Below are 14,034 nucleotides of genomic sequence, written 5' to 3'. Positions count from 1 at the left end.
CTTCAGGTCCTAGCCTTTCCTACTTGTAGAAATTGGTGTGATTGTAACAAGGTCAGCCAGGTGGACCTCATAGAATATGAGTTCCCTGATTAGAGCTGTAAACCTGGTCCAAACAAGGAGCCCTGGTTGACATATATAAACAAGCGAGGTAGAAGTTCTGTCGCTCTGACAGCTGGCTTTGAGGAAGTTGGGCCAACATTTTGTACTATGTATGTGTAAAGAAAGGTTGACTTGATGATGGGATACCAGCATAACAGATTTGCCAATCATGATCTTACCTTCAAGAAGCTGTGCTGACTCCACTCTATTTCACCATGAACTCCCAAATACTCCATAATCTCCTCCTTAATAATGGATTCTAAAACTTTCTCAAGAACAGAAATCAGGCTTAGTTTCCTGTCTCCTTCCCTTCTCAAACAGGGACATTACATTAGCCATTTTCCAGTCCCTGGGGATCGTCCCTCGCCCAAATGATTCCTGAAAGGTCACCACCAACATCTGGTCAATTCCACCTGGTCTAGGTGATTTATATACTGTCAAACCCTTCAACTTCCCTAGCATCTTCTGCTAAGTGATGGCCACTACACCGACTTCTGCCTCCTGAATCTCTTCAAGTTCTGGTATGTTGCTGGTGTCTTTCATTGTGAAAACTCATGCAGTAGAAGATGCCCTAGGATCTAAATTGACAAAAGCCTCAAGCAGTGCAGCTGTGATGATTTAGTGAGGGCTCTCCTCAAAGCTGTTGGAGCCTGTCTCTTCCTGAGCAGCTGGTAGCAGGTCCCAAGTGTGGAAGCCTATATGTGGACAAAGCCAAGGAGTGTAACTGTGTCCTCCTTCCCCCAGGTAAGTGTTTGCAGGCAGGGAGAGTGACTATGGCTCTCTTTGGATCAGTACGAGGGGGTTACAGGTAGGTAGTGTGACTGTGGCTCTCCCGTGGTAAGGAAGGGGCCTGGCTGATCAGCGGTGGGAGGGAGGTCTTTGGGACTGTTGATGGGGAATGATATGGGGATCTGTGGTGAAAGTGGAGCTGGAATACCCCAATGAATCTAAAGGCTGACATTTCTCTCGCTAATTGGCTTTCCATTTAATTGTGAGTCTTAATTCTGATTATTTGATATTACATTCATTCAATCAACACATGAGCCGAGTCTTAATTTATGACAGCAATGAATGATCATGTAGTCCCCAGTATTAATGTAAAACTGGTGAAAGTAGTTGTAAAAGTGGAGGAACAGTGAGCGGACATCAAATCCTTCTCTTTTGAATTTGTTCTTTGAATGCACAAAGTGGCTGCAGAGAATGAAAATGTCTAAGGAGCAAAGATTGTTCCCAGATTCCATCTTGCTCTGGACTACTGTCGGGGACCATGAAGACAAGGTATCTTTGAGGAGAGTTTTGATTGAGATTTTTGAAGAAGTGACAAAGAGGATTGATGAAGGCAGAGCAGTAGTCATTGCCTGTATGAACTTCAGTAAGGCCTTCAACAAGGTTCCATGTGGTAGATGGTTAGCAAGTTTAGATCATATGAAGACAAAAAAAATCTACAGCTGCTGGAATCCAAGGTAAACAAACAGGATGCTGGAAGAACACAGCAGACCAGGCAGCATCTGGAGGAAAGGAGCTGTTGACATTTCAGGCATTACCCTTCCTCAAAATCTGAAAACTTTTCCTTCACAGATGCTGCCATACCTGCTGAGTTTTTTCAGCAACTTCTGTTTTTGTTCCTCATCTACAACATCTGCAGTTCTTTTGGTTTTTATTGAAATGGCGGGGCTGGTAGTGAATAAAATTATCTCAGGGCAAATGGGACCTTGATCTGATGGGCTGATGAGTGGCAGATGGAGTTTAGTTTAGATAAATGTGAGGGTTTGAATATTTTGAAGGGGCAAATCGGCTTAGGACTTACACACTTTAAGGATGATCCTGGGAATTGTTTCCGAACAAAGTGACCTTGGGGTGCAGGTTCATAGTTCATTGAAGGTGGAGTCATAGGTCGAAAGGATGGCAAAGAACATGTTTCGTATACTTGCCTTTACTGATGAGTGCATTGGGTATAGAAGTTGGACTGTGCAGGGCATTGGTTAGACCACTTTTGGAATACTGGATTCAATTTTGGTCTCCCTGTTATAGGAAGGCTGTTAAACTTGTAAAGGTACAGAATTTGCAATTGTTGCCAGGGTTGGAGGGTTTGAGCTCCACTGAGAGGCTGAATAGGATGGCAATGTTTTCCCCGGAATGTGGCATTATAGATGTTTATAAAACATCATTTAAGCGATAGCGTCATTTAAGATGTATCTAGACAGATACATGAATGAGCAGGCAGCAGAGGGATACAGATCCTTGGAAAATAGGTGACAGATTTAGATAGAGGACCCAAATCGGCACAGACTTGGAGGGCCAAAGGGCCTGTTCATGTGCTGTAATTTTCTTCATCATTTTTTTCTTGTTCTGAAACAATGATGAATGTGGATAGGGTGAAAGAAAATGTCTTTTACCCAGCGTAGGGGAGTCCAAATCTAGAGGAAATAGATTTAAGGTGAGGGGGGTAAGATATAAATGGGACATAAGGGGCAACATTTTCCATGCAGAGAGTGGTGCATGTATGGAATGAATTACCAGAGGAAGAGATAGAAGCTGGTACAATTACAGCATTTAAAAGACATCTGGCTGTGTACATCAATAGGAAAGGTTTAGAAGGACAGGGGCTAAATACTGGCAAATGGAATTAGTTTGATTTAGGGTATATGGTTGACCTGGACAAGTTGGACTGAAGGGTCTGTTTCCGTGCTCTGTAACTCTATGACTCTCAGTATCTATTCGGTTCTTTCCCCATATTTACTTATAATTTATAACATTTACATATCCCCTTACTTCTCCAGCTTGATTTTCAAGCTGTCCAATGTCTGCTCTTTCTTCTCTGTCACACTTCAATATCTAAAAAAAAAACTCTTGCAAGTTTCCTTTATATCACCAGTTAGGTTACTCTCATATTTCTTCTTCTCCCTTTTTTCCAGTTATCCCCTGTTGGTTTTTAAAGGCTTCACAATCCCCTAGCTTCCCATAAATTGTCATCACATTTTATGCTTTTTCGTTTGATTTTATGCTATCCCTGACTTCCCTTATCAACATGATTGCCTCATCCTCCCCATAATATGTTTCTTCTTCATGAGATGAACTTTTACTGTGCTTCTAGACTTAACCCCAGAAATTCCTGCCATTGCTGCTCCACCATTTTCCCTGCCAGCTTACATTTCCAATCAACTTTGGCCAACATGACACAGAGAGTCAAAGAGTCAGAGTCATACAGTATGGAACCAGACCATTCCATCCAACTAGTCCAAGTCAACACTGTTCCCAAACTAAACTAGTCCCACTTTCCTGTATTTGACCTATATCCGTACAAACCTTTCCTGTTTATGTACTTATCCAAAAGTCTTTTAAATGTTGCAACTGCAGCTGCAACTACCACTTCCTGTGGCAGTTCATTCCACTTTGAGAAGATTTGTAGCTCAGGTTGAGGTTCTGGATGTGAGTCTGCCATGCCTGTGGTAGGTCAGGTCACGTGGCGGGCGACTGCAAAGCCACCATCTGCAGGAACTGCAGGGAGGAGGGACACCTTGCAAAGGATTGCCCACGAGAGAAAAGCTGCAACCTTTGCGGGGAAGTGGGCCACCTCTATAGGGCATGCCTGCAGTGGGGGGACCACCTACGCCCAGATCGCCGGCAGGGGCAATGCGGAGCCAGCCCCCCCTGAGGAGAGGAAGGCACCAGGGCCCTGCAAGGACCCCACTAATGTGCAGGAGGGCCAGGTCGTGCAGGAGGGCCCAGCCCCGCAGGATGGGTCGGAGGCTAGCATACCGCCCCTCCAGGCTCTGCTCCCCACCGGACAACCTGGAGTCGATGGAAGCGGCGACAGGCGACCCAGGGGAGTGGACGACGGTCCAGAAAGCAAGGAGGAAGGCGCGTCGGCGGGCCCCGGAACCACAACCATCAGGCGGGAAGAGGCAGCTACAGGGGGGCTAGAAGAGCTCCTCCGACGAGGGAGATTCGGAGAGGACCCGCCCAAAGCAGAAGCTAAAGATCTCAAGGGAGAAGGAAAGCAGCACCCCACTTCCAGGTGACGGGAGGCGTCCTGAGGCTCCCTCCGACACCCAGTCACGTGCCGCTGGGGCCCTGGAGGGCCCCCTGGAACTTCCAGGCGGGAAGGAGGAAACAGCGCGTCCCCAGCCTGACCCAGAGCCGGACTCTCCTGCCTCCATATCCCCAATGGGGGGATGCCAGCCGGAAGGCAGCATGGACGGTTTCCTGAGCCCGGACATCGTCCAGCGGTTGGACCTGGGCAATGGGCATGAAGGGATAGATGGAGGGGCTGGACCTTGGACTTGGGGAGGGTAATGCGGTCACTGCCCACAATGGGGGTACAAGTTGCGAGCATTAATGTGCGCAGTGTCAAGTCCACCGCAAGTTGTGTGTCCACGTTGGCCTACCTGACCACCGTCAAGGCGGACCTCCTGTTTCTGCAGGAGTGCGGGATACCGCACCTCAGCAGGTATGGGAAATGGTCCGGCACCTGGACCTGTGGGCCTTCGATCTGGTCAGGGGGTAACGACTGTCGCTCCTCGGGCCTGGCTATTCTGCTGCGGGGGCGCAACTTCATCATCTCTCAAGTTCAGGAGGTGGTGAGGGGGGGCACCTCCTAGTGGCTGACGTCACCTACAGGAACACTCCCCTGAGGCTGATCAACGTGTATGCCCCAGCGGTACAGAGTGAGCGGTTGGCCGTCCTGCAGCGGCTTCCACCCCTGCTGGCCACGTCCAGGCCGGTCATCCTAGGCGGAGACTTCAACAGCATCATCGATGCAGATGGAAGATCCGGCGTGGGGAGTCAACTGGACGTCTCGTCCAGATTCCTGATGGGCACGGTGAAGGACGCCAAGCTGCTCGACGTCTTCAGCACCCCTGCAGACGGAGGGCAGCGGAGGTACACCTGGTCACGGCCAGACGGGTCTATCCGCTCAATGGTAGACTTCCTGTTTGTGTCACGGGCGTTCTCGGTCAGGTCCACCGGCGTCGAGCCGGTGTTCTTCTCTGACCACTGCCTCCTGCTTGCCGACTGTCACTTACAGGACGACCAGCCGGCCGGCAAGGGGACGTGGAAGCTCAACACGACTCTGTTGATGCCAGAGAACGTCGAGGAGCTTAAGAGGGAGCACGCCCGTTGGAGAACCATGAAACCGCTCTTTGAGTCTCCGGGCAACTGGTGGGAGACGGTGAAGGAGAACATCAAGGGATTCTTTGTCCTCAATGGTGTTCAGAAGGCGAGAGAGAGGCAGGGAAAGCTGTCGCGACTCCAGAAAAGGGTGCAGAACCTGCTCCTTCTGCAGTTGATGGGAGTCGATGTCACGGAGGACCTCCGCAAGGTGAGGGGCCAGCAAGCCTCGCTCTTCGCCGCGGAGGCCTCCAGGATAATCTTCCAGTCCAGGGTCCGCTCCGTGGAGCAGGACGAGACATGCTCGCGTTTCTTCTTTCAGAAGGTGCACGAAGAGAGCTCTGTGCTTAGCCGGCTGAAGGAGGATGATGGCTCGGTGGCGTCGTCTCGGCCCGACATTTTGAAGATCAGCAGATCCTTCTATGCTGGACTCTACGACACGAAGTCCATGGACAGCACGGCCTCCGAGTCGTTCCTGTCGTCTGACACGGAGGTCTTAGACAACGGCACGAGGGAGTGGCTGAACCGGCTGATATCCCTGGATGAGCTGACCAGAACCCTCAAGTCCTTGGAGAGGAATAAGACTCCCGGGAGCGACAGCTTACCGGTCGAGCTGTATTCCGCTCTGTGGGACCTGGTCAGCCAGGACCTGCTGGACGTGTACGACAGTGCGCTTCGGGCAGGGGAAATGTGCAAGTCCATGAGGAAGGGCATCATCACCCTCACTTACAAGAGGAAGGGGTGAGGGAAGAAATTAAGAATTGGCATCCCATTTCACTATTGAACGTGGACTACAAAATCCTGACCAAGGTCATTGCCAACCACGTTAGGTCTGTCCTGGAGTCGGTGATTCACCCTGACCAAACCTGTGCTGTGCTGGGCAGGAAGATCGCTGAGAGCCTCGCGCTTATCAGGGATACGATCGCCTACGTGCAGGGCAGGCGGGTGGACACCTGCCTCATCAGCCTGGACCAGGAGAAGGCCTTCGACAGGGTCTCTCATGCTTACATGAGGGACGTCCTCTCCAAATTGGGGTTCGGGGAGGGCATCCGCAATTGGATCCGGCTGCTCTACACCAACATCGTTAGCGCAGTCTCGATCAACGGGTGGGAATCGGACAGTTTTCTTGTCAGATCTGGAGTCAGGCAGGGCTGCTCGCTGTCTCCTGCCTTGTTTGTGTGCCGTGTGGAGCCCTTCGCTGCATCCATCAGGAAGGACGTGAGCCTGAAGGGTGTGACTATCCCAGGCAGCGGAGGCCTTCAGATCAAGACCTCCCTGTACATGGACGATGTCACCGTCTTCTGCAGCGATCGTCGGTCGGTGAGTAGGCTGTTGGGCATCTGCGGCCGGTTTGAACTGGCCTCGGGTGCCAAAGTCAATAGGGGTAAGAGCGAGGCCATGTTCTTCGGGAACTGGGACGACCGCTCCTTCATCCCCTTCACCGTCAGGTCAGACTACCTGAAGGTGCTGGGTGTTTGGTTCGGTGGAGCTGGGGTGTGCACTAAGACTTGGGAGGAGCGTATCACCAAACTGAAGCAGAAGCTGGGCAGGTGGACGCTCCAGTCCCTCTCCATCGCGGGTAAGAACCTGGTTGTCAGGTGTGAGGGGCTTTCGGTACTGTTGTATGTGGCGCAGGCCTGGCCTATTCCCTGGACCTGCGCCGCTGCGGTCACCCGGGCCATCTTCCACTTCATTTGGGGGTCGAGGATGGACTGGGTCCGCAGGGACACCAAGCACAAAGACTTGGAAAATGCGGGAAAGGGCGTACCGAACGCCACCCTCACCCTGATGGCTACCTTTGTGTGTGGCTGCATCAAGCTGTGCGTAGATCCTCAGTACGCAAACACCAAGTGTCACTACTTACTGAGGTTCTACCCGTCCCCGGTGTTGCGAAGGATGGGCCTGGCCTCGTTGCAGCGGAACGCTCCGAGTAGTTGGACCGTCCCGTACCACCTGTCCTTCGTGGAGAAATTTTTGAAGGGAAACACCTTTGACCACAAGGCCATCAGGCAGTGGTCAGCAAGTAGTATCCTCAAGACCCTTTGGGAAAAAGAGAGGGTGGATCCCGTCGTGTGGTTCCCCACGCATACTGCCAAAGTCGTTTGGCAGAATGCCTCATCACCGGAACTTTCAAACAAGCACAAGGACATTGCTTGGCTGGCGGTGAGAGGGGCTCTGCCAGTGAGACCCTTTATGCATGCCCGGAATCTCTGTCCCACCGCACGCTGCCCTCGAGGTGGCTGCGGGCTGGACGAGACTGTCGATCATCTCCTTCTGGAGTGTGCCTATGCACAGGAGGTCTGGAGGGGGATGCAGTGGTATTTGTCGAGGTTCGTCCCGAGCAGATCCGTGACGTGGGACTCCGTGCTCCTATGAGCTGTTTCCCGGGACGCACACCGAGACCAACATCAACTGCGCCTGGAGGACCATCAATGCGGTGAAAGATGCTCTTTGGTCTGCCCGCAACTTGCTGGTCTGCCAGCTGAAAGAACTGACCCCGACTGAGTGTTGCAGACTGGCACACTCCAAGGTCCAGGACTACGTGCTGAGGGACGCGCTAAAGCTTGGGGTAGCCGCCGCCAAGGCGCAGTGGGGAAAGTCCACCGTATGAAACCCCTCGTCCAGAATAGAAAAAAGGGCCCTATCTGGTAACTGGGCCCAGCTGGCGCCTTCCCCAACTGGTCAGGGGGCCAACTGGGATTGTGCGGGATGACGACTGCCGGGTATTTTCTTTGCTTTTTTTTTCTTCTTTGTTTGTTTTTTTTCCTTTAGTTGGTGTACGTACCCCCTGGGTAACCCAGAGCGGCTTGCATGACTGGGTAGGTGCATAAATATGTTTTTTTTGTACATCTTATGAATAAAGTATATTTTTTCAAATAAAAAAAAGTGATGAAACATCTGGGAACGAACCTTCCAGCTCAGCGAGCAAACTCACATCCAGAGTTCATTCCATATATGAACCACTCCCCGTGTAAAAACAGTTCTCCCTTCTTTCTTCTCAGACCTCAAAACTATGTCCCATTTGTCCCAATATGTCCCTCAGGCAAAGCCTCAGGGTTCAGGGAGGACCCTTTAGAAATGAGAGGAGGAATTTCTTCAGCTATAGCTTCAGCCTTATGCCAGTCACTCAAACCTATATCCATGCCAGGCCCTTGCAAGGTAACAGCATTGGCTTTAATTTTACAGCCTCATGTATGGCACTTCATCAAAAGCCTTCTGGAAATCCAAATAGATCGTGCCTACTGGATCTCTGCAATCAAAAGTGCTCGTTAACACCTCAAAAAATTCCAACATATTTGTTCAACATGACCCCTCCTTACAAAACTGTGTGAATCCTACCTTTTTTTACCATGTACTTCCAAGGACTTTGCAATCTCATCCTGAATAGTGGATTCTAATATTTTATCAATGACTGAGGTCAAGCTAACTGGCCTATAATTTTGTGCCTGTGCCTCCCTCCCTTCTTAAACAGAGGTGTTACATCAGCCACTTTCCAGTTCTTTGGAATTCATTGCTGCATTCAGCTGGGGAGGCCAAGTTGTTGAGTGTATTTAAGACAAGAGCTGACTAAGTTCTTGATTTGTCAGCTGTTCAAGGGTTACAGGGAAAAGGCAGAACAGAGTTGAAAAACGTATCAGCCATTGTCGAATGGGGCAGTGTCCTGGATGGGCTGAACGGCCAAATTATGCTCCTATATTTTACGGGGATAGTAAGAACTGCAGAAGCTGGACAATCTGATATTTTATGGATTCTCTTACTGTCTCACACTCTGTTTCTCATTTGATAACTATCTGTCTCTTCTAACTCTTTCATTCTCCACTTTGCCTCCCTCTCGCTGATGCTGTTTCCCACGCCCACTCAGCGCGATGGCGTCATCACGCCGCACTGTTTCCCTGGTAACGCTGCTGGGCCCCGTGACTGGATGATGGCGGCGGTGTCAGGATCGAGGTCGTCGGGCTGCCGGACGCTATGCTGGGCGAGTTTTCTGTTGATAGCGGGAGGCCTGCGCCTCGAATTTGCAGCCGGCGCCGGACTCGTGAGGCCAGTCGAGGCGACTTCTCCTCCGCTCCCAGGTCCCTGGAGTGAGAGCAGCGGGACCGCTGACTCCGCCCGGGCCGGAGATGACAGTGTGACGCCTGACCCTGTGAAGGGTGATGGGGACAATGCGACCCCTGACCCTGTGCGGGCTGGTGGGGACACTGTGACTCCTGACCCTGTGCGGGCCGGTGGGGACAATGTGACCCCTTACCCTGGTAGTGCCGGAGGGGCAAGTGTGACGCCTGACCCTACAGTGGCCAGCGGAAGCAGTGCGACCCCTGACCCCCCAGGGTTAGGAGGGACGAATGCGACCCCTGAACCCAGCCTGTGGCCCATTCATTCCGTGAACTCGGTTGACGAGTCATCTAAAAGTCTGACAGCAGGTAAAGCAGCAGCAGGCTATTCAACCCCTTGCTCCTGTTACCCTCTTCCCTCCGGTACCTTTTTACCTTTCTTTTAACGTCAAGTGCATCTTTTAACTATACTTGCCTGAGTTATTCAGACTGAGTAATACAAATATTTGTAACTTGCTGTGTGAAATAGTTTAGCTCACCTATATTGCTACACAGCCAATATTTATCTGATTCTCTTTCAATTTACAAATTGATTTCTTTTTACTTTATTAATTAACGGGATGAGGACTTTGCTGGCTAGGCAGCATTTATTGTCCACCCCTAATTGCCTAGAGGGCAGTTCAGAGTCAACCACATTGCTCTGGGTCTGGAGTCACGTAGGTAGACCAGATAAGAATGGCAGCTTCTTTGCTAAAGGACAATAGTGAACCAGGTGGGTTTCTCCCAACAATCAACAGTGGATTCATCGTCAACATTAGATTCTTAATTCCAGATATTTTATTGATTTCAGATTCCATCCAACATGGCGGGATTTGAACTGTTATCCGGATCTCTGGATTTTCAGTCCAGCGACAATATCACTAGGCCAATGCCTCCCCTGTACAAGGCAGGGATTCAGGGATACTGGTTTGGGGCCTATCATTGAGCAGAAACCGCCTGGCCTTATAACTGTTGTGACTACTAGGATCAGAGGCTAAGAATCCTGCAGAGAGCATCTCGCTTCCTGAGTCCCCAGAACCTGTTTACCACTTACAAAGCAAACACAAGCCAGGAGTGTGATTCAGTACTCTACACTTGCCTGGCCGAGAGCAATTCGAACAATCCTCAAAGGCCTTGACACCATTCAGGATACTGCAACTTGCTTGATTAGTACCACATCACAGACATCAGTTCACTGAACCACCGATGTTCAGTAGCAGCAGTGCATAGCATCTACGCGATAGACTGCAGATATTTGTCAAAACTCCTTAAACAGCACCTTCCAAACCGACAACCATTTCTATCTAGGAGGACAGAGGCAAGAGATACGTGGGAACAGCACTGCCTGCACATTTCCTACGATCCACTCGTTATCCTAACCTGGAATTATTTCACCATTCCTTTGTTGTCGCTGGGTTAAATTCCTGGAACTCCCTTCCTAATAGCATTGTGGATCTTCCCATACCAAATGGATTGCAGCGGTTTGGGAAGGCAGCTCACCACTACCTTCTTGAGGGTAACTATAGGCAAAAATGCAGATCTAGCCAGTGAAAAAAACACCTCCTGTGAATTAACAAAAAAAGGGCAAAGATGGGTTTTTTTTTGGATTATCTCAATTCCTGTGAGGTCTTTCTTTGTGATATCCTTTCAGCTGTTCCCGTGTGTATCTGTGACTTAATTGGAGGACTCTGTGAAATTGGCTGTTGCTGTGACCCTGACTGCTCCAATGAGGACGTTGATGCCTTTTCTTCCTGCCTGCTTGGCAGTGAACCGTAAGTCCTAGTTGTGTGACTATATTCGTCCTGGTCTAACACTGCCTCAATTTTAGAATTCTCATCCTCTTGTTGAGATCCTTCCCTGTTCCTTCACGTCTTGCTGTGTGATCTGTGACTCCAGATGTGTCAATGCTGTAAATTCTACCATGCGTAATTCATCACCTAACTCCCCTGAGTCGCTCCATCGCTCAAAAAGCTAATGTCAAGATTGTGATGAAATGCTGTCCAATTGCTGGAATGATGAAGGGTCTAGGCCCGAAACGTCAGCTTTTGTGCTCCGAGATGCTGCTTGGCCTGCTGTGTTCATCCAGCTTCACACTTTGTTATCTTGGATTCTCCAGCATCTGCAGTTCCCATTATCTCTGATCACAATTGCTGGAATGTTTAGTTTCAGTAACACTCAAACTATACACCAGGAGAAATCAGCACACCTGTTGGGCATGGCATCTGCCAGCATTCACTTTAAAATTCACTCTGTCCATCCTGGTGCATAGTGGCAAATGCATTGCAGCAACTTAGTCAGGCCCCTTTGACCTCGTCTTCCAAATTTGCGACATCTATCACCTAGAAGGATTAGGGCACTGATGGACGGCAACTGCAAGTTTCCCTCCAAGTCCCACACCATCCTGACTTAGAATCATAGAATCCCTACAGTGTAGAAGCAGGCCATTTGGCTCATCAAGCCCTCACAAACTCTCTGAAGAGTATCCCATCCAGACACATCCCTACCCCGCCCTTTCCCTGGATCCCTGCATTTGACATGGCTAATCCACCGAGCCTGCACATTCCTGTCTACTATGGCCAATCCACCTAACCCACACATCTTTGGAATGTGGGAGGAAACCAGAGCACCCAGAGAAAACCCATACAGAGAAGGAAAATGTGCAAATTCCACCCAAGGCTGTAGGGGAGTGTGGTGGTGGGTTGGCAGCAGTGCGAACTATAGAGCTGCCGTGTCGTCTTTGCAACATTACTGCTGTTCGTACAGACCTTTGAAACTCCCTTCATACCAACACTGTGTACTGACACTTCAAAGACTGGAGCTATTCAAGAAAATGGCTCGCCACCACCTACTCAAGGGTACTGAGGCATGTGCAATAACTTTTGACCTAGCGAGCAATGCTGACATCTCAAGAAAGAATTAAAAAATTCTCTATCAATTTCAACTGTGGCTTGGCCTTGCAACTCGACTCATCATTGTCATCTTCACAACTCTACAAAACTCAGTCTCACGTTCACATCCCCCATGGGCCATCTTTATTCTTATTACCTCCACCAGCTCTATAACCTTCTATTTTACAATATAACCTTCGATCTTACAATGTTGACCTTGCTGACATGCTTACTGTCCTAACTTAGGCCAGCAGCCAAAGTGAAGCTATCAGCTGCTTGGATCCACAACACTGCCTCCCCTGTCCTTTCCTGCTGCTGTCCTAGGTTTTTGGCCAGGCCTTCTGTTTTGTCTGCTGATCTCCCTGTGTACCATTCGATGTTACAATCTTGCTCATGAATTCCACAGCGAAGAGCCTTCAGACATTTAATTATGTACAAAGAGAGAAATATCCAGTGATTTTACAGAACTATTGTGGGCAGGAGGGGGCTTTCTTTCAAAAATTCCTGCCTTCTCGTCACAATTCACCTTGAGCTCCATTCCCCTTAGTACTGTCAAAATGGAACAAGGACATTCAGGCGTTTCATGCTGTTCCATAATATGTAATTGGGACTAATTTTAACTCAATGCTTTCCTTACCTTTGTATTGTTCATCTTGGGGCTCAGAAACTCCAATTGTCATCCACCCTCTATGCGTTTTTGGGGAGAAGGTTCAGGATTTCAACTCGTCTTTTTCCTTGCTGTGTTTGCTCCTCAATCCAAGCTTTAAATTTCACTCATTCTCCCTGTTTTGGCCTTATTACTAACAAAGGAAGTCATTTCTGTGTATCCATCCACAAAACCTTTCTTTCAAACTAATGCATTGATACAAAAGCCATTACGGAGCTTGAAGCAGTGGAAAAGAACGGAGCTTTCAGCCTTTTAGTCTGCAATTCCGTCTTGTTGGAAATGATAATTGCTCTGTGGTCCTTGGTGCTGGGTATTTTATACAAGTCTGTAATCTTCTAGCTTGGTGCTGGATGTCATACAAAAGCCTGTGTCTTTACAGTTAGTGCTGAGCATTGTACATGACTCACTGTCAGTATACACAAAGTAGAAGCAGACATAGACCATTTGGCCCCAGGTACCAATCTGCCATTTAAAAAGATCATGGCTGATCTGTTTCTGTTTTAAATTTTGCATTTTTGTCTACCCCGGATAACCCTTGATTCTTCTGCCTAATGACAATCTATCCAACTCCACCTTAGAAATATTTAACAACCGAACCTCCATTCTATTACTGTCTGAGATTGATAATTTCAAACATGTACAGCTTAATAAGAGAAGATATATTCCAACTCTAACTAGAAAGGACGACCCCTAATTTTAAATCATTGCCTGGACCCATTGCCTCCCTCCTGTTCTGGATTTGTCTGCAAGAAGACACAACCTTTCTCTATCCACCTTGTGGAGACCATGCAGGATCTTACAGTCAAACCACACCTCACTGTTCTAAACTCCAGTGGAAACAGGCCAAGCCTGTTCAACCTATCCTCATAAGATAACCCAGTCATTCAGCACATCAGTTTAGTAAATCTCTGAACTGTATCTAATGCATTTATATTGGTCATTATATGAGGAGACCAAAAGCGCACATAGTATTACAGATGTGGTTTCGCTGGTATCCTGTTTGACTGAAGCATAATATTGTGACATTTATGTTCAGTTTCTGCCATAGTAAGGCATAGATCCTATTAACCTTCTTGGGATGTGCTGTACTTGCATTCTAATGTTTTGTGGCTCTTGCACTAAGTAGATCATATAAATACCTCTGTACATGGAAAATCTGTAGGTATTTTCCATTAATGCC

General features: G+C 48.9%; 1 protein-coding gene across 4 annotated transcripts in view; it reads left to right on the top strand.

Annotated features, from left to right (window-relative positions):
- Positions 1-9,118: 9,118 nt before the first annotated feature.
- Positions 9,119-14,034, top strand: part of LOC125448507 (tectonic-3-like) — a 52,800-nt gene continuing 47,884 nt past the window's right edge. For all 4 annotated transcript variants that reach the window (XM_048523848.2, XM_048523847.2, XM_048523846.2 and 1 more), the window contains exons 1-2: positions 9,119-9,629; positions 10,951-11,071. In XM_048523848.2, coding sequence (XP_048379805.2) covers positions 9,131-9,629; positions 10,951-11,071 — 620 coding nt within the window. In that variant the 5' untranslated portion in view covers positions 9,119-9,130. The remainder of the gene's footprint in view (positions 9,630-10,950; positions 11,072-14,034) is intronic.

Source organism: Stegostoma tigrinum, chromosome 41, assembly GCF_030684315.1.
Source record: "Stegostoma tigrinum isolate sSteTig4 chromosome 41, sSteTig4.hap1, whole genome shotgun sequence".
NCBI lineage: Eukaryota > Metazoa > Chordata > Chondrichthyes > Orectolobiformes > Stegostomatidae > Stegostoma > Stegostoma tigrinum.
Note: the sequence above shows the minus strand (reverse complement) of the source record. Positions and strands in the feature narration are given on the sequence as shown.